General features: G+C 45.5%; 1 protein-coding gene across 3 annotated transcripts in view; it reads right to left on the bottom strand.

Annotated features, from left to right (window-relative positions):
• Positions 1-21438, bottom strand: part of DSCAM (DS cell adhesion molecule) — a 1793910-nt gene that overhangs the window by 191522 nt on the left and 1580950 nt on the right. For all 3 annotated transcript variants that reach the window (XM_069636048.1, XM_069636050.1, XM_069636049.1), the window contains exons 28-30: positions 16424-16454; positions 6828-6940; positions 67-216 (exon numbers count right to left, since the gene is read on the bottom strand). In XM_069636048.1, coding sequence (XP_069492149.1) covers positions 67-216; positions 6828-6940; positions 16424-16454 — 294 coding nt within the window. The remainder of the gene's footprint in view (positions 1-66; positions 217-6827; positions 6941-16423; positions 16455-21438) is intronic.

Raw genomic sequence — 21438 nt, 5'->3', positions numbered from 1 at the left:
CACATCCGATCTACCTTTCTTAAACCTAGAATTTCCAGCCGATACTTGGGTTTCAGCCCCACTTACTCGTTCCTGGCCGGGCATCCGACACGTCCACCAGTGGTCCGGTAGCCTGCGACACTGACTGGTAATGTACCGTATGCGTGACGGTCAGGGACTTCTGTTTTGACGCCTCCCCAAAGTCAGCATCCGTTAAGAGCACGGTGGACCGATCATCTGGAAACGAGAGGAGAGAGGAAGCGATAAGAAAGCATAAGCAATAGTTTGGAACCAGTTTTGAGAAATTCCTAGCTTTGCCGTCAAATAAGTCTCTCCCCGATCTGACACACTCCACAGCCCCTCTCCCCTCCCCGCAACTGCCAGAAGAATCCGGGAGGGGAATTGGTTTGACTCAAATTGCACATTAAGGGTTGCTTCCATATAAAAACAATTTTTGAAACATGGATGCTGATGGGAATATAGAGCAGGGGGGTGCATTTAAGCTTGTTTTACAGATTCTATACACCAGTTTGCACTGGCAAACAAACGCATTTCTTTGGCCAGATTACACATTTTGCTCGGATGCCAGGCCCTTTCACACAACTTTCCAGAACTGATATTCATGTTTATAGTGATTTTTTCGACAGTGAAAGTTTTTACATACAAAAGTTTCGACACAAAATGCATTTTAAAAAAATAATAGATAATGGGTGGGCTCCCCCCCAAACCCCTGTTTTCTTTTTAAAACAAACTTTTTTTTTCATATGAAACTAAAATAAAACCTGTAACATGAAAAAAAATGCATTCAATTTTTTTTTTTTCAAATCTTTGTATTTGAAACTTTTGTATGTAGAAACTATTTTTTTGAAAATATAACTGGATACCGATATTCACACCGATAGACAATTGTACAATGATGTTATTGAAGAGGTAATGAAGTGCTCGCACCATCCCTCCACTCCTCACCAACCTGAGCCTGGCTGATCTGCTCCTCCCTGTTTCCTGACCTGATTGCCTGTAGACCCTTTGCTGCCTGATTGCCCACTCTCCCCAACCCCCATTGTTAGCTCCCCACTCCCTTGTATTGATTCTTTGTGACTATTTCCCTTGCCCGGTACTTACTCCTATAACTTGTCAAGTGCTCCGTCGCATTCCAAAGCTAGGTCTGCGATTTATTAATCCCCGATAATAAGCTAATAAAAGCACATATGTCATTGCAAGAGTGTCTAGAAGCAATGGAAATGTACACCTGCACAATGTTTCCCTGGTGTAACAGTGTGCAGAATCGGTGAAATATCTTTGCTTTCATTAAAACTGAATCCCTCTAAAACTGAGTTTCTTTGGCTTCCCTCTTCTTTAGCCTCCCTGGAGGCGTTCACCACTCCCTTCTCTCGGAATCAGGGATCCCACCGTTTAGCATCTAAAATCCCTGGACTCTGCTCTTGATTCCAATCTTAATCTGAAATCTCACATCTCCTGTCTTTACTAGCCTTGTTTTCTGTGCCTTGAGAAAATGTTTTATAAAATGTCCACCCTCTGATTTTCATGCTTCATCAAAGTTCTAGATTTATCAGACTCGAACAATTCAAATGCTGTTTCTATGGGTCGTTCAGCTTCAACCCCTGGCTCCTCTGAAGGCGGTATCACCTTCTACAGCTGATCTCAGACATTGGAAAACGTAAGCTCACTCTCATTTCTCTCCTCTGGCTCCTGATACTCTCAAGACCACTTTCCAAGATCTGTGTCATTACCGATAAGGCAGTGGTGGTGGGACAACCGCTGTACTTAGCTGTACAATTGTAAATCTCAGGAGGTTCAAGCTTACCAGGTGCAGAGACATTCTAAGACTGACAAGTCCTCATTTTGGGCCTTCTCGCTTCTCAATCCAGGATGTTCCTGCTGCGGCATCTTGAGCCTGGATTGCCCTCCCACCACCTGACTTCTTCCTCTCCTACTTCAGTTCTTGCTCTCTCTGATGACTCATCTCTCCTCTCTCGTCTATCCCCTTTTTTAAGTGTATTCATCAAATGTATTTCTTCTTATTTTAATTGTATGTTATTGCTCTTTTTGTTTTATTCTTTTATCGATTCACTTTTTCCACTTTAAATTGTGTAAATGATTTTGTTTGATTGTACATTTCTATTTCTGTCCTCTGCATTACCCTGGTACCTCTGGGCTAGGGTTTTAGTTTGTAAGAAGGAAAAATAATAATAACGCAGCACATGTCCTATTTTGTACATATTATCGCCTACTGTTGAATTGAAGATCTTACAGGTCTTTCCGCTTTAACATTTGGAAAACAGTTTCATGTGGGTTCTCAAAAATATACTTCCGGATCTGAAAGGGCGCATGGTGTGAAGGGAATTACCTTCCATCCTCTGCCCACAGCACCTCTACAATTTATCTGTTTCTCGTTATCCCTAACTTTCTGACTTTCCTCCCGGCACTGCCCGAGTTGAGATCTCCAGCTTTACATGCCCTATAAGCTATGTTGGAATGTGGGTAAACTGGCAGCCTGAATGCTGTGTTTTGAGCCAGCATTAACCTGGTGGTGGCACGTGCTAAAGTTTCTCCCTTTATCGGGCTTCATCAAGGCATTGCATAGTGCAGTCAAGTTGTTGTGGACTGGAGAAACCATGGTCGGCCCTGTTACTCTCCTTTCCCCACATTTATAAACAATAGTTTCACTTTATTGTAAGATCTTTTAACCCACAATTAGTTATTATGTGATTTAAATGCTCTTTTCTGAGATAATAAATATACTTTGATTTTTAGCACTGACCTCTGGGAGTGCTTGCCTTTTTTTGTTTATTTCAAGATCTGTTTGCACACTATTTCCCCACTAGCGCCCTGCACTCCCCGGCTAGGAATCTATTGGAAGTGACCCCCTACTTTGAGGTCTGTACTGGGGGTTGGTCATTTTCCACGCAGGACTCCCACTTATGGAAACTCATTCCTTTGCCTCCACGGTCTGACTCAGTTCAGTTTAAAGAAATATGTCTCGGGAGGATAGCTCAGGGGCAACGTGCTTAAGCACGTTATAAATATCCTATCATATCTTCAAAAATCTCTGGCCCCCTTCAGTAGTCCTGAGGAAGTCCCTGCCACACTCGGCTGTTCTTTGAGTGCTCCAAGGCCATGATTGGCAGGAGGCTTGAACCGGTTAAACCTATCTGCACGTGACCTGATGGGGAAGGGAGGGATTGGATAAAGCAGACGATGTCTAAGGGAGAGGAGGGTTGCTGCTGTGACAAGCAATGTCATGTTCAAGCAGGTATGGCCTGAGCTACAGAGGTGACGGTCTGGCTTGACATTGTAAAGCATCTCCTTTGCTTTTGACTACTTCATACATTCTGACCTGCACTTTAACCTGTTCGTCCTGTTCACTTCAGATCACAGAATTTTCTAATATTAAGTTTTCTGCCAGTCGTCGGGTATCGTAAGACTTCAGGGTTCACATGGCCGCATGTCATTGAAATCAGATGCAGATCAGCTCTGTAGGAATGCAATGGCATCTCCCTCATCGATGGCTTGATGTTGCTATGGTGATCAAAGGTAGAGACTCCATTCGCTCCGACCCACAAGTCAATGTAAGCAAAGCATTGGCTGAGGGCGAGAACAGAACATAACCCAATGAGAACCTGGGCTGTCCTTGCACTAAACAACTGGGGGAATTCATTTTGGATTTGGCAAACATTCTGCAAGTTGCCCACAATATCAAAGTAAGTTTCCTCCAGAGAACAAATGGGTGCTAATTCTGACCTATCATGATAAAGGTTATGTTCCCACAATTATGACCTAGGGGAAAAAAACACTTGTTCTCAGTGGGCGCAGGATGATTAAGACCAAGGTGAACCCATTGCTTAACTAGTGGTGGCTTGCAAACAATCTAGTGCTTTACAAAACTCCAATAATGTATACAAATAAATAAAATAAGCAAAGGAATAGAGCTTGCTTAATTGCTTCTAGTTACAGTCACTCTTAAACTTTGCAAATAAGCCGTGTGCAGGACAACCCTGTATAAGGATAGGGTTACAACGGATTGCCCAAAAAAGGCTCTAGTGAGAAAGAACACCAAATTAATAAAGGCTTAGCACAGTTGTGCACATTTCAGGTGAGGGCAGGGATTTGCTGCATTGCCAGGGAAGTGTGTGAAGCTCTGCCAAGCTACAGAGGCACATGCCAACTGCTCTGCGGGTTACACGTTCACTTTCTACGGCTCCACGGCCATTTATTCTCTAATCCTAGAGAAAGCCTTTTGGCATTTTCACCTCATTAGGCGCTCGGAGTGGAGGCTCACACAGCTCTGCAGTGTGTCAGTGTGTCAAAAGAAACAGTGCAGGAGACCAAACATTAAGGATCTGTGCCATCTTTCTGGCAAGCAGAAAAGAGACATCTCTACGGCCTGTGAAACATGTAACATGCATGCCTGTAACCCAGAGAGATATCAACATCTCATTGAACATATCACGTGCTTTCCTGATTGGGAGAACTGAGCCTGTATCCTAGAGACATCCATACATGATCGGAAACATATCACACATGCCTGATTGGGGGAACCAAGCCTGTATCCTAGAGACATCCATACCTGATCGGAAACATATCACACATGCCTGACTGGGGGAACCAAGCCTGTATCCTAGAGACATCCATACATGATCGGAAACATATCACAAGCATGCCTGATTGGGAGAACTGAGTGTGTATCCTAGAGACATCAATACATCATCTGAAACATATCACATGCTAGCCTGAGTGGGAGAACCGAGCCTGTAACCCAGAGAGATCTCAAAATCTCCTTAAACATATCACGTGCTTTCCTGATTGGGGGAACCAAGCCTGTATTCTAGAGACATCCATATATGATCTGAAACGTATCACATGCAAGACTGACTGGGGACTGAAACCTGTATACTCGAGGCATCCATACATCATATGAAGAATATCACATGCATGCCTGATAGGGGGATCCAAGCCTGTATGCTATAGACATCCATAAATCACCTGAAACATATCACATGCTTCCCTGGTCGCGGGAACCAGGCCTGTAACCAAGAGAGATCTCAACATTGCCTGAAACATATCTCATACGTTCGTGATTGGGAGAGTTGAGCGTGTATCTTAGAGACATCCATACATGATCTGAGACATATCATATGCATATCTGATTGGGGTAATCGAGTCTGTATCCTAGAGACATCCATACATGATCTGAGACATATCACATGATTGTGTGTTCTGGGGAACTGAGTCTGTAACCCAGATATGTCTCTACCTCATCTGAAACATATCACATGCTTGCATTACTAGCCAAACATTAAGGATCTGTGCCATTTTACATGCACATAGAAAAGAGACATCTCAACATCATGTGAAACCTCTCACACGCTTGCCTGATTGGGGGAACTGAGTCTGTATGCCAGAGATGTGCATGTATCCTCTGAAAAATGTCACCTGATTGGCCGACTGGGAGGAGCTTAGTCTGTATCCCAGGTATGATGAAGCACAGGGATTTTGTAGGATCTATGAGTAACTGGTGCTTTGTTTGTTACAGTGCAAAAGACACCTGCACTCTGTTTATTTTTAGAGGGTATCCCCTTTGTATCTACCTTACCCCTACATATCCGCAGTATCTACTATCCTTCCCTTTACCTCCCTGTATGGGGGTGAATGGAATGCTGCGGAGGGAGTCTTTACCACTGGCATGAATGAGCAGCATAAGCACTCTGACACAATAACCCCTTGATTTGATGTGTACCCGGGAGAGGAAGGAGAACCCATAGAAATCGGGGATAATGAAGTTTGAGGTGGGGATTACCCTTTCATATGTGGAGTCCGTCTGGGCGTTGGATCTCTGTTACTTCACTGTTTCAGGTATGTGGGGTTGGGTAGCAGAGGGTATTACCAGAGTGTTACACCAGCACTTTCACCTCCAATTGTTTCATTGCTTCATGAGAATCACAGGTTCAGTTGTTTGCAGTTATTTGCTCATTCCCCAAAACATTTCAATCAATCGGCGTTTTCTTTTCCACACAAGTTCCGCTTACTGGCATCTAGGTAGGACAGGTCAGGTGAGCACAGGAGGAGCCAAACACGCTAATTTCAACAATCAAAGAGTTAATACATATTGGTACAACATGTATTGCTGAAAGTTACTATATGTGGCGTGAGATGTACCGGCCACGGCATGGGATGTGATGTGGGAATGCATGGAGCCTAGTGGACAACTATCTATTGACTGGAAGAGCATTGGCGAGGGCACGATTGCCACCGGGATGGTGTTCTAGTAGGCAGGGGCATAGCAAGAGAAGGCCTGTTTCCTGCTCTGTTTCCTTGCATACCAGTTTCATCGGATGCCTAGTGATGGCCTGCTGCCTGGGCTACAGAGTTTTGCAGCTAGACATGGGTAGTGAAGCCAGTCTTTGAGAGTATTCTGGATGGGGTGGGAAGCAAGTGCAGCCCCCCTTAGTTATGTCAGGGTGGGAGAAATGGGGGGGAGGGTCTTGTTTCCAGTTATGAGTTGATAAAATGGGCTAAGGATTAGATGACCATTTAGGCGATGCAGGCAGGCACTTCACACTTGCACGGGAGAGCACCCCGCATCTACTGGACATGTCAGTTTCATCATATATAATGCTCTTTCCCTGTCAATACTTAATTTGGGGTTGTCAGGGTGAGGTTTGAGAAACCAGAAATCTTTTCTAAGGCAAAAGTTGAAAACATAATGTAATCTTATTTAAAACTTGGAGAGTCATTCATGTTTTCAGGTTAATCTGATTTCAGACCAAAAGCCCGCTGCAAGACTCTGCTATTATGAAAGCCACATAGTTATTACACAGCCAGGGTACCTATTGTTTCCATGGTGTCTCGCTCTTCGATCAGAAGCTGGGCCCGCGGGATGTCGATGTGCATCCGTAGTGTCTGCTGCTTGTTCAGGGTGTCAGAGGTCCTGGTGTTCTTACTGTCAATAAAACAATCAGATGGCCACGCGTTAGTATGCTTCTTAGTCAAATACACACACATAATCCACATGTGCCATGTTCTAGAACGTGTCTTCCGCTCTGCCTATGACTGCCTCTACAGTGGGGTTCTTCTACCCCAACCTAGCCAGCTTTACGAAGTTGGATGTCATTGCTTTTTACTGGTCAGAAGCCTTTGACTAGCCACATCTCTTTGCTTTATTGACAGGTACGCCATGTTTTTGGCAGTTTCACCAAAGACTATCCAAAGACTATCTACCTCATAGATTTGTCACAGAACTAGCTGGCCACATTCCTTGGAATCCTATTGCCTATATTAGCACCCGGGCCGCTGCCGCAGACCATCATCTTACTCGGATCCTTGGCTGAATCCCACAATCCAAGACTGTGCTCCAAGCATTCTGGATGCTGCGAGCATCCGCCCCGCTATGCCCCCACCCCCATCTCAGGTTTCCACTCCTTGCCCCACCTCACCCCGCTTACCTGATTGCTTTGGCGCCTGTATCGCTACCACTGCCACAACCTGGGCCGCCATGGAAATGGAAGAGGGGCTCTGCATGGAGGCCCACCTTCCATTATGATGATGGCCCTCTTAGGTGACTATGTTTCTATGAACGGGATGCCGCAAACGTGCACCCCAGGGGTGTTGCTAAGTCTGGAAAAGTTCAGGGGCTAAGCTAATGTCCGGACTGGCAGGACTCAGGGCTAGCTAGAATTTTGGTTGTCGCACCAGAGCTTCTATCCGGGGCTACAACCAAAAGACCCTGGGCTATAGCCCCCTCTGCCCCCGCAGCAACGCCTCTGGTGCACGCCATTAATTCAAACAAACACATTTCTATTAGCACCATGAATTAAAAACCCAAGGTGCTAATAGCAATAATACCCTCGTCGGCAGGCTGCATCGGGCGGTAATGGAATCAAGGCCCATTGTTAAGGCCCACGCCTTGCTTGCACCTTCAACGTGGGCCAGGGCCATTATCACCCGATCCAGGTCGCCAGCTCAGGTATTATTGCTGTATTAGCTCAACCCTTAATATTTAGTGTCGCCTCCTTCTAGAAGATAGTCCATATATAATGGACCAACATGCATCCATAATAGCACAAGCACTTAGCCCTTTCAAGCTTCCTCATTGTGTCTGCAAACTCTTTACCCTCTTTTTCTCCCACTTCACCCTTGCTGATGCTATTCTTCCCAGCAGACTATGGTCTGTAAAACCCAAACTGGGGCACGGTACACCAGGTCCAAGGATCCAGCACTTTGAAATCTGCTACGGTCGTGATTCATTGCAGTACAAAAGCATAGTAGCATAACATGTCCCAGAACACACACATGCATGCAAGCAAAGTCACACATTGCACACACACACTATACTATACTGGTCATCATTAGTATGTCTCTCCTTCATTTTAATGGGTTATTCCCCTAACCCAAATGTGAGATTGGCCCTCATGAGACAAGCATGCTGCTGCATTGGGCATTACAGAAGGGGCCATGGGAATACGATGCAAGCACGGCTGTTCCGTGCCAAGTTCCTTTTCCAGATGCAGCCCCCAGGTTCTCAATGTTAGTTTTGGAGGAATCAACCGCACCTTACATTGCGATTAGCCTGGAAGAGAAGAAATGTGTCCAGGATTGTGAAATTTGACAATGATCTTTGACTTAGATGCATCAGCCTTGCTGCATTGTTGCTCTAGAACAGCATGTCCTATTGCTCACGCAGCTTCCTATCTGCAGCCCAGGCATTGCCTGCCTATGTTGAGGCACATGGCTGGCCATTTGGCAAGTGAGAATGCTAGTGTTTTCACAGTGATTCCATGGCTTGGCTTTTTAAAAAAATATTTCACTGTCCACAAAGGTTCTTGTAAATGGTGTTAGTTTCACTTCAATTGCAAAATGAGATCAATAGCCCTAGAGATTTTTATAAATCATGATATCTTCAAAATCTTCAGATTCGATTATGTTCTCCAAAAATCCACATGCTTTTTTGTCCATTTGATTATGTGTTTAATGGTCTATTGGCCGAATCTGCATTTATTAAACGGATTTTGCAATCATCAGCCAACAGTGAATGGAATCAAGAATAGGACACACCAGCGGCACTTTTCAAGATAAGAGTCTGGCTCCTTTTCCCCCTTTCCTATATCTTTATTTGTTTACTTATTTATATAGCGCACAAAACCCAGATCGAATGGCCAAAGCGATATTGGAGCACCTTCACAAGCTGGATCAATAACACATCATCGCATTTTATGTTCATCATTCAATTGGAATAAGGAATGGGGTCTTGATCTTTGAACTCGCATAGACTAAAAATGGCTTCCTGAAATGGATTGTGGGTGTGCGGTGGGTGGAACATGGATTACTTATGAGACTGGTCCAACCGAGTGCAATTATATGAGCCCTTGCTCAGTAATTTTTGTATTAGTAAAGGATCATTTTCATAGCAGGAAATGGATCGTAATTGATTGGTGGAGACAGAGTACCGCCAGCAGTTTATGAGATGTGTGATTTGTATGCCTCCGTTAGACGGAGCAGGGGAGCAGAGCATAAAGATGGACATCGCGTCACCATCTGCTTCACATAACCTAATTGCATGCATCTGCGACCGGGTTCCATTTTCATGCGGCTGAGATGCTTGATATCCCATGGAATACCGACATGTTCTTGCTGGTGTAATTATACAGCCAAATTCCAAGGCAAATTGTGGAAATGGCAACCGGGCAAGCAGACGCATGGCATGTGGCATTCATGATTTCACCACTTAGGCCAACACCTCACCCCTCACGCCACCTGACTCACTAGACAGCGCCCGCCCCCCTCCTCCCCAGCACTCGGTACAGCTGTACCCCTCCTCTGTGCCCTTCTGTAACCGATCCCCCGCTGTTTATCTGTTCTGTTGTTACCTCTGAAAAGTGCTCAATTATGTATCTCTATTGGTGTATACCTCTGTAAAGCACTCTGTCACTTCTTGAAACTAGGTCCATGCTCAATAAATAGAATAATAATAACGATTTGTTTTTTTTAATGGGTGCAAATTTAACAAGGAAACCTAGACCCAACTTGATGTCAGTGTTATATTTAAGCCCATTGCCCATTAACAAAAGACATCGTTATTGCTTGGAGAGGACTGCTTACAAGTGTGCAGTCCTTCACATGGCCACATGGCAGCAAGATGGCTCAGAGCGAAGACCTCGAGGGTATCATCTGCGTTCAGCCTGCAGGAAAATGGTATGAATCCTGCAGGGCAAGCTCAGCCTTTCATTATTTCGAGGTCGATAAAATGAGTACCATTAAATTAGTAATATCTACTGTTGCAGCACTGAGAAGCATGGGTGATCTGGTACTAAGTGCTATTTAAAAAGGTAATATTGTGGTGTTGTGGTAATGACACTAAAACATAATATTGTTTTTATCAGTAACCTTTGACTTTGCCCATGAAAGTTCACGACATTTGGCAAGCTTCTGATCTTTGCACATCTGGACACTCATGCCGAATGTGGTTGAGTTTCATGAACATTTACATGCACAAGAACAATGCTAAATTAAGGTACATTTTTGCATTTCTTTTGTTTTCGGAATTCATATCTTGAAAGTATCTACTTGAGATTTTTTCAGTACACACCTAGCCCCTACCCTGAACTGGTGGTGCACCCTGCACAAGTCTCAAAAACCAGACCGGCCAAGACATTTATTTTATTTGGTGTTTGTAAGGTGCTAACCACGCACAGTGCAGTTTCATGCTGCAGCCAGAACAGTAGAAATAGGGGATTGGAAACCGACTTTTCACAGGCTCACAGGGCATTCAGATCTGTAAAGTGCAGGAAGAGTAGTGGAGATAAGAACTTAGCACAACGCAAAGTGTATAGATGTAAAGAATTCGACCATGAGCATGGTGGTAGTGCGCTCGCCTGAGCTTTTTTGAAATGTTTTATTAAATGGAATGATCGTAGACCAACCTTAGCAAAATGTGTGGGGCTAATCCACACATATTTTCCTATGCTCACACCATGACAAACGCTGTGTGTACTTTCGGTCGACACAGCATACAGGATCAGTTTGCCCTGTCATATATAGTTGGAATGTGACAGCTAGGAGTGCACCATGTCATCTCCAGAAAGGGTGAGGGCCAACCTTCGCCCTAACATGGGAAGCCTGATTTACTTACAAAGGCTCCATGTATCCCCCCTGCTTTTTTGTTAGGCCCTGTAGCTGGTGGCACTGATTAAAATAGCAATGGAGGGTGTTTCAAACAGCCTCACATGGGGCTTGGCTGCAAAGGTTAACGAAAGAGACAGGAAACCCCCAAACCATTTATATGTAAATGTGTCAACCTGAAGCCAGCTCCCACCCTCAGTATCAATAACAGTGAGCTGTTATGTCTGGGACTGTGTATTTACAGTAAGCCACCCTGCTAGGGGGACCCCATTCATAAGGCACGAGAATGTGGTTTGCAGGAGCCAGAGAGTCTGGTCTTGCCGCAGCTAAAAGGCAGACCTGCCGCTTTAACAGGGACCACATAGAGAGGACCATTAACCAGAGAGACTCTTTGAACAACAACAGACTGTAAAATGCATGGGACATAATATCACAAGGAAGTGTGGCCAGAGATCTTTCTGCTGAGACAAGTTTTCCAACATTTTAGTTCTGGGGCACAACTTGTTTCTGTTTTCACCCTCTTACCTTTCCTGTTGCAAAGCTCTCTGGTTATGACCTCACAGATACAGGAGATTGTTAGTAGGGACCCTGGGATTTGTTCATTAAGGTAGTGTTACGTCTCCCGTTGCTCGCCCCATTAAGAATCACACAACCACAAGCCCCACACCACACCTAACAACAAGAGCAGTCCCTGCACATAGAAAGAACCAGCAGTTTGCCTGGCGTAGGAGGACACCAGCCTGTAGCCCCGGCGTCTACCGTCCTTTGTTTCGCTGGCAGTTACCATGGAGGCGCGCTCACGGCTGGTCACGCCCACGGAGACTCCCACGGCAACAGCGTTCCGTGACCACGTCACGTCTCACACGTCTGTGAGACACATCACGTGGTTACTTAATCAGTTTAAAAGCATCTTGGCAACGTGGGTACAGCGCTTCACAGCTGATCTCTTGAGGATTGTGTAGCGCCTTGGTTTACCTGTTTCTGATCACGGATTTTGCGACCTCGGACTGTTCTTTGGATTTGTCTTGCCTGCCCCTCGGATTCCTGTTACTTGGACTCCACCTTGTTTTCCCCGGCACCTTGACCTTGGAACACTCTTGGACTGCCTTTGGATTATCCTCTCTGAATCTAGAATCTTGGAACTTGGTTTTTGAACTTCCTGCCTTACTGGTCCATCTACATCAGACCCAGGTGTGTCCCACCTTCGAGCCGTGCAGAACGCTTCTTTCACCACTACCAACAATCTGTGGCTCTTACCACATTTAGAACACCACTTGCAACACTCCTGGGTAAGCCTTGTTAATACTGATTGTTACCCGCTACCCGTATCAATTGCACTGCTCATGTTTAACCATTAACTATTGCCTTTCAGCGGTCAGGGGTCCTTCCGGCGTTCCTGCTACCTGATTGACGGCTCAACACACCTGTGGCCTCAAAGATTGCACAGACAGTGTATCCTTTCTGTCTGTGCGGTACTTGGGCATGGAGGTTCAATAATCTGCACGACCATCAAGATCAGAACAGGTAGGCTTAGCCTATACCCATCACTGTGGCCCACTTGGCTTTAATAGAAGGATGAAATCCTCTTTTGGCTGATCATCTGAAGTCTTCACAAGAAGTACAAAAGAAGAATGCACACTGGGACCCAGGCTGAAGGTACAGTCTGCCTTACAGATTTTGTCAGTGATGGATGGCCAGAATATCAAAAGAGGGAAGCAAGATCCCTTCCCTAAACCTTCCCCAGGGAACAAAGGGAGAAACCGAACTCAGCTCCAGAAACGGTACCCAGCCAGCACACAGCGTGTCCTGCTAAGTTCTGCAGCAAGCCTCATGGATGATTCCTGGATAGGACGTGCCAAAAGGTCTCTGAACCTAAACCCAAGGACAAGGCAGCTGCTTGCAACATACTCCATAGCTGTGGGCCATCCTCCTCAAAGGATGACACAAGCCCAGTGAAGAAGCTGGTAGAAGTGCCTCGACCAGCATCTATGAACGTCTACCTTAAAGGACATTGTCGAGACAGTCGAGTTCCTCGATCCGCAACCGACAGCAGCGCTGACCGTTGTCAAGCCGTCGTCACTTAAAGACATCCGAGACATCTCAACGAGTGCTTCAGAACCGCTAATCAGCACTGATATACTGATTCCTGCTCCTGAACCGCCATGTAGGCTAGCCTGCAGCTATTCGTTCAGCTTTGCTCGCCGAACCGTCTTGCTGCCTGATACCTGCAGCAGACTCCCATCTTGAAATCTGTCACAGAAGCATGCAAAGAGACCTGAAGCCGACTCAACCCTCTCGATCACCAAGAACACCTACAGCAGAAGGTATATTGTGGTTCTGCACCTCCTGCTCCTACACAGAAGTCCCCTAGAGACATATTAAGGCCCATTGTTCCCTTTGAGCTGAAGCCAAGTAAACTTAAACTGTTGTGGCTATTAATCATACCGACTACCCTCCTGTCAGTATCCAGACCATGACTGGACATTCCCTTTTATCATTTGGTGATAATTGTATTTTCACTGTGTTGCAAATAACCAACGATCCACGACCTTTCGGAGATAAGGCTGCCGTTCCGACCACATTACCAAAATTGAACAAGGAGGTTTATAATTTGCTTGTTATTCTAATCTGTTTGGATCCGTTCTGGTGTATTCGAGGTGTTGGGCTGATTGATGGTTTAGAAACCAATATTCACCCCTCGGCTAACGTGCCCCGGAAGTTGATTCATCACAATGGAACACATTGGCTTAAGAGCATGGTAGTTAGTACACTAAATTAGTGTCAAGGGAAAGGGAGACTTGTCAGAAGCAGGTCTACAAGACAAGGAAGACTGCAGAACTGTATGATGAACGGTCAAGCCCATGGGATTTCATGAAGAGGAAAGGCAGAAGGGGCAGGCAGTGATGATCTACTTCTCTAATGGTGACCAGTAAACTATTCCAAAGTCCTGATCCCGCTGCTCCGAGGCTTCTGCCTCCAAGTTTTCCTAAATCTGCAATAAGTCATATTTTAGAGTTTGAGCATCTCAGATATCTTACAGAGAAGTATGTCATTATTTTCTTGCTTTACTTCCTTATTTTTTTAACTATTGTACAATATGCCTTTGTTCCACTAAGGGCAGCTAGTGGCCAAAATGAGTGACTTTGGAGGCCAGAGCATGGACAAAGGCTATGACCCAGGCAAAGCAACCATTGGCCCTGGCCACTTCCCACTACAGTGCCTTGGGGATCCTAGAGAAATGCCAAAGTGGCCACTGGCTGTCACCACTGGCCATGCACAATGCTCATTATGGGTACGTTGGGGGCCCAGAGCATGTGCAATTGCCACTATGAGTGGCTTGGGGGCCTGGGACACAGCTTTTGGGCTCCGACCTAGGCAAACTGACTACAGGTGGCTTTGAGAGGTCCCGGGAATGACCAATAGTCATTCCTTTCTAAACTTATCAATGCTTATGGTTTCAAATCATGGGCCCTCATTCCGAGGTTGGTGCTGGTCATGGCGCTATTAGCGCCATGACCAGCACCAATACCGGTACCACCACCGACTTGGTGGTATGGGGACTTACCGGTCTATTCCAACCATTGCGGGACCGGTAAGTCCCCATTTGAAAAGCCATTCCCCATTCCCATTTGAGCCCCCATAAGGCTCAATGGGAAGGGGGAAGGCGTCAATAACGGTACTGCAAATTGCGGTACCGTTATTGACCCTGGTATCCCTTTGCGGGTCCCGTCCATAACACCTGGTAAAACCAGGCGTTAAGGGAGGGACCCACAAAGGGACCTCGGAATAGGGCGCAAAGGGAATACTGGCACCGGTGTCATTACTGGTGCCCGGCATCCCTTTGCGCCCAGGTCGTAATGACCCCCATGGTCTCTGCCTTGTATGGCTGGCTTGAGGGGGCCCAGGGTGGGGCAATATCTAGGGCCAGGGCCCCCTTTGGGTGGCTTGTGGGAGCATGGGTTAGGGTTAAATGGCATGCCTTTGTAAAATTCACCAATGGCCCTGGCAAGTGGTCACTATGATTGGGTTTGGGGGAATGGGCATGGACAAAGTGCATTCCCTGGGCACATTTCATGTGACAGCCAACAAATATGTCATCACTGTAAATAAATAATTGGAAGAGCTGATTAGCAGGAGGAACCAGCACACAGAGAGTTGTCAACAGCAGTACACATGGCCATGTATTATGATGGCAGTGGCTGAGTTTTGTTTGCACCCATAACCCCCCTTTAACTGAAGTTAGATTATATATATGTGTGTGGGTCTGCGTACATATATATTTATATCTCTGAGACCAGGAGGGGCTGGTTTTTCCAAGGAAGCGTTAAAGAAGGTAATTAGATGGGCATATATGTGCTAGCCTGTCTTAAAATGTTCTGCAGTGATCATGGGGAGTTTTCATTTTTTTTTTCTTGAGGCGGGGTGGGGGCGTTGCACAGACAGACCATGTCATTCATGCTTCCCTGGTCCACCATAAAACACCACATGGGGTAAGACCAGCAGGTGTTTTCACGCTCGTGTTACACCAATTTCTTCCTATAGTATCCGCAAGACTTTTACACCTGGCAAAAGCAGATGAATTTCATAGGAAACCATTGTACATTTCTCCGGCGAACGTTAATTGCAGGCAGCATGTACACGTTTTGACAGCAGCACTGGACAAGTGTGGTGAAATTGCCTGCATTGTACATTTCACTTTTTTACTATGTGGTTGAAAAGTTGAAAAGTGCATGGAGGCAACCTTTTGCACAGAAGTGCAAATGGATGTGGTCGCCTCCAGTGCCAATTTTCTCAAATGACCCCAACAGAGAGCAAGAGAGAGAGTCAGAGCTTGCTGGGGAGGGGGCGAGAGAGGCAGGGCGTGAGAGAGAAAGAGATGGGGATGGAGGGTAGACGGGCAGACAGAGTGATAGAAGTGGGCAGGGGTGTGACTGCATCAGAAATCCATCTACTCACCCCAGAGGCGTTGCTAGGGTTGGCTAGGGGGACATAACCCAGGTCTTTTGGTTGTAGCCGCAGATAGACGCTCAAGGGCTAGAAACAAAAGGCTTGCTAGCCCTGAGTCCAGATAGTCCCGACATTACATAGCCGTGGATCATTTCCCGACCTAGCAACCCCCCTGACTCACCCCAACAAAGGTTAAGAAGGAGTTCCTTTCTGCTAAACCTCTGGATCAAATGTGTGAAAACTCTTCCTGCAATAAAGAAGACTTGCTTGCGGAATGGAAGGAGACAGGAAGGCCCAGCGCACCAGTGCCTGAGCAGCAACAGGATTTCACACTTGAGATGGAATTAAATGTGTTTCTTACCTCATCAGCATTTCAGCCAAACTCTTTGCATCTGGAAGAAATAAGAGGGCTGTTAGAATCATAGGCACACTGATTGCATCCCCTACACTGAACCAGAAAAGCAGCAGGAAGTCACAACAAGTCGCGCACGCGCCAGGTATTTTAAGACCGACTCTGACTCTTTTCAGGTCAGTGAAAGTAGGATAGTCCATGTGAGCCAAGTCACACGCTCCACAATGCCACCTAGTAGCCATCCCTGGAAGTGCACCTCCAGTTCTGAGCCACACCAGCAAGGCATTGTGGGTATGCAAATTAGCCCAAATGCAAACCTTTTCTCTAGGTAATTCTCTTTGTCTAAGAGGGCAGTGCTACTTTTTACTGAGAGACACCACTGGGAGTCCTCTGGTCTAGGTTAATATGCATGCAGCACAAAGCTCATTTCTTCAGTGGCAGGACACATCCAGAAATGAACAGGCTAGCAGAACAGAGAACACACATTTATTTTCTTACACCTAGTTCCTTTTGAAACGTAAATGTGCAGTTGTATGTAGCAGTACTTACTGGTTCACAAACACGTGAGGCGCAGGGTGAGAGAAGCGCCGGATTCGCATATCACATCATGCGCCCTGCATCGTGTAACCATTCCACAACACAGTCAATGACACATATTCACAAAGAGGACTTGCGTGTTGTGGAAGTGGCGGGAATGTTCTCAGTTTCCTGCATGGCCTGACTCGCCTTAAATGAGTAAACATTTGGTCTGAGCAAGTACAGCTATTCGCAGGCACAGCACCCACGAGCCTGGAAAGACTGGTCTGTCGATGTTAGCGGGCCCCTGACCGTCCACTCAGTTGTTAAGGTGCGACTTAAAGGGCCAGTCGCCTGCAGTTCTATGTTTACATTTCCATCCCAAGTAAGGGGTGGAAATGTAAACCTGTTCACCAACACACGGCTTCCGTAAACAGGCAGTACAATATTTTGGTAATGCAAAAAGTGGTCAGAAAAGGTGTCATACTCTGCGCAGGGGACGACGCGCCAGTGCAGCACATATGCATGCATCATTCTCTTTAAATAAGGAATGTGCATAGAAGTACATCCACCGCCCTGCCCGACACCATTGTTTACACATTCCCTTCCGGCTGCAGCAGAAATTGGCAAGCACAAGCGCGCTTCATGAATTGGGGGATGCAGAAATAACGCATTTTTCTAACTTGCCCATGCATTTCAAGAAGCTCCCAATTTGGTGAAGTGGGGGGTGTAAATACAAGAATGCAGGATTATAGTGCGCCCATCGATGGAGCTCATTGTTGAGTGCCGGAAAGGCGGCATCCGGCAATACAAAAGGCATCAGAAGACTGGGATCAAGCACGCAGATCTAGTTAAATCAAGTGACTTGCATCAAGACAGGAGATCTAACTGCAAAGGATCCATGCTCCAGTCTCGACCTGCCTGCACAATCCCGCGATGCAGGATCCCAAATGTGCCTGTGGTCCCACTCCCCATTGCACTGTTTACTGCAACCCCCGTCCCCCTCACTAGCTCCCTAGGGCTTCCATGACATTCTCCTTCCCGCTATGTTACCCAGCTTCTTTGGGGGGTTTGGTCAATATTGTGCAAGAATATGCATTCCCGTGATTCTATCACTTTGATGCACATTTGGGATTCTGCATGCCGACGGAGGAAACTGCAGGATCCCATTTCATCTGGAGCAGAGACATGGGCTAAGAATGATGGTTCGGATTATAATGATTCTTTCACTAAACAGGCCCAAAAGATGTATTCCCTGTGTACCTGTTTACCATGATTGTGGCATTAATCCCCTGTTCCATGGGCTACAATGGGCGGTAATGGCCCGGCAGCCCAAGTTATCGGGCTGGTTACCCCCGTTCCAGCGCTTGGAGCGGGGGATTAATGCCATTAGCACCACGGGTTACCAAAGCAGTAACTCGGGTTCCTAAAAAAAGTATTTTCCTTCATTCAAAGGGACGCCACTGCTGCATCTGTCAGGTAAGTGGGGAGGAGGTTGGTAATAAAATATCGAACACATTTTTAAAAAATTAGATGCGAGGGAGGCCGGGTGAAAATATGGCGGCCCGCGGCGAGGGAGGCAGCCCGTGGGTTCCTTGGAACGTGGGCTGAGTTACAGGTTTCAGCCCGCGATCCGTGGAACCTGATTGGTTGTGCCCCCACCTGGGGTGCTAATGTAAATTGCTCCTGTTTCACTCTCATTGTAGGTTGGCCCTGTTCCACACCAGCTGGAAGTTTCCCCAGTTCCACTCTTGTAAATTGCCCCTTGTGTACCCCGGTTACACATTTCCCCTGTTCCAATCTGCATGTACATTTCCTCTGCTCCACCCAGGGGGCAGATTATCTAACATTTACCACGCTGCTAACAATTAAGTAATGCTTTGATAACACTGATAGGCGGAAACAGGTTTTGTCACAATGCATATTATCTAAAAACGTTTGCACTAGTGCAAACATGAATATGACTTTTTGTGTACAATGTTTGCTGCATGGCATAAAAAGAAATGTGTTTGCTACATTTATTTTCATGTTATGGAATAAACCTGGTGAATATAACAGCCTGAGTAATGATTCCCCAAGTGAAACATTTTGGATAATGTAGATTGGAGATAAACAGGTGTGCCCCCTGTTACCTAAGCAGCAAATCTGGCACTAACTTCATTTATTTCATTTTTCTTGCGCAGGTGCAAAGCTTCGATAATCTGACCCTGGTTGTAAATTCGCCCTGTAAATTGCTACAGTTGCAACACGAGATGCGCCAGTAATTAAACTAAGGCAAACAGAAGTAAATAACTTTTTTCAGGAGAGAGGAGTTTGGGCCTTTTTGTAAACACTGATGTAATCCGAATGTGTTTACTCATGGAATTTAGTGTGACATTCCTGCTCAGAACTAGAGGCTGTCGCTGTGAGTTCACTGTTCGTTTTAGGTTCGATTCACGTGTATGCATATGCTAAGACCTATCTACACATCATGCATGCATATGCTAAGACCTATCTACACATCGTGCATGCATATGCTAAGATCTATCTACACATCATACATGCATATGCTAAGACCTAGTTACACATCGTGCATGCATATGCTAAGACCTAGCTAGACATCATGCATGAATATGCTAAGACCTATCTACACATCGTGCATGCATATGCTAAGACCTAGCTACACATCATGCATGCATATGCTAAGACCTATCTACACATCATGCATGCATATGCTAAGACCTAGTTACACATCATGCATGCATATGCTAAGACCTAGCTAGACATCGTGCATGCATATGCTAAGACCTATCTACACATCATGCATGCATATGCTAAGACCTAGTTACACATCGTGCATGCATATGCTAAGACCTAGCTAGACATCATGCATGAATATGCTAAGACATATCTACACATCGTGCATGCATATGCTAAGACCTAGCTACACATCGTGCATGCATATGCTAAGACCTATCTACACATCATGCATGCATATGCTAAGACCTATCTACACATCGTGCATGCATATGCTAAGACCTAGCTAGACATCATGCATGAATATGCTAAGACCTATCTACACATCGTGCATGCATATGCTAAGACCTAGCTACACATCATGCATGCATATGCTAAGACCTATCTACACATCATGCATGCATATGCTAAGACCTAGTTACACATCATGCATGCATATGCTAAGACCTAGCTCGACATCATGCATTAATATGCTAAGACCTATCAACACATTGTGCATGCATATGCTAAGACCTAGTCACACATTGTGTGTGCATATGCTAAGACGCTAAGACCTATCTACATATCATGCATGCATATGCTAAGACCCAGTTACACATCATGCATGCATATGCTAAGACCTAGCTAGACATCATGCATGAATATGCTAAGACCTATCTACACATCGTGCATGCATATGCTAAGACCTAGTCACACATTGTGCGTGCATATGCTAAGACCTATTTAAACATTGTGCATGCATATGATAAGACCTATCTGCACATCGTGCATGCATATGCTAAGACCTAGCTACACATCATGCATGCATAGGCTAAGTCCTAGCTAAATATCATGCATGCATATGCTAAGACCTATCTACACATCGTGCATGCATATGCTGAAACCTAGTTACACATCATGTGTGCATATGCTAAAACCTATTTACACATTGTGCATGCATATGCTAAGACCTATTTACACATCATGCATGCATATGCTAAGACCTAGCTAGACATCATGCATGAATATGCTAAGACCTATCTACACATCATGCATGAATATGCTAAAACCTATCTACACATCGTGCATGCATATGCTGAAACCTATTTACACATTGTGCATGCATATGATAAGACTTATCTGCACATCATGCATGCATATGCTAAGACCTAGCTACACATCATGCATGCATATGCTAAGTCCTAGCTACACATCATGCATGCATATGCTAAGACCTATCTACACATTGTTTCTGTGTACTGCAACCATTAGCAGCAGTAAAAAGAACCGCACAGGGAATTACAGAGAAAGTGAGATGCCTGCGCTGCAGGGCAGCAAAGAAAATAGCGTACAATGCAGAGGAGATGACATTAAACTGGATAATTTTACCTTCACGCTACCCTTTCACTATCAACAGTGCCCTTCATAAAACGTACTGCAACCGCAGCACAGCGCAGCAATTTGTTGTCAATTCCCAGCTCCCATACTGCGATTTGAACTGCAGCAAATATGGCGGCAGGCCCCGTGTCAGCAGATCAGGGGACGTTAAAGCTATTCTCTTCCATAGTGTATCGCTCAACATCTGTCCCCCAAATGTTGCCCTGATCTATTATTGAGTAATCCTTATCACACCTGCTAAACTGGTGGCCAGTACCTTCTCTATGGGACACTGCAGCTGGCAACAATCATTTGGAAATTATTAGAAAATGCACCTATGGTTTTCACTCTTATAGGTCTGCACCAAAGTACAACAACCTTTTATTATGGGTTATCTAGAGGGAGAGAGCGAGGGC

The sequence above is a fragment of the Ambystoma mexicanum genome, chromosome 7p (genome assembly GCF_040938575.1).
Source record: "Ambystoma mexicanum isolate Mex_15411 chromosome 7p, UKY_AmexF1_1, whole genome shotgun sequence".
Classification (NCBI taxonomy): domain Eukaryota; kingdom Metazoa; phylum Chordata; class Amphibia; order Caudata; family Ambystomatidae; genus Ambystoma; species Ambystoma mexicanum.
The sequence above is the reverse complement of the archived record's forward strand: the minus strand, read 5'-3'. Positions and strand labels throughout refer to the sequence as shown.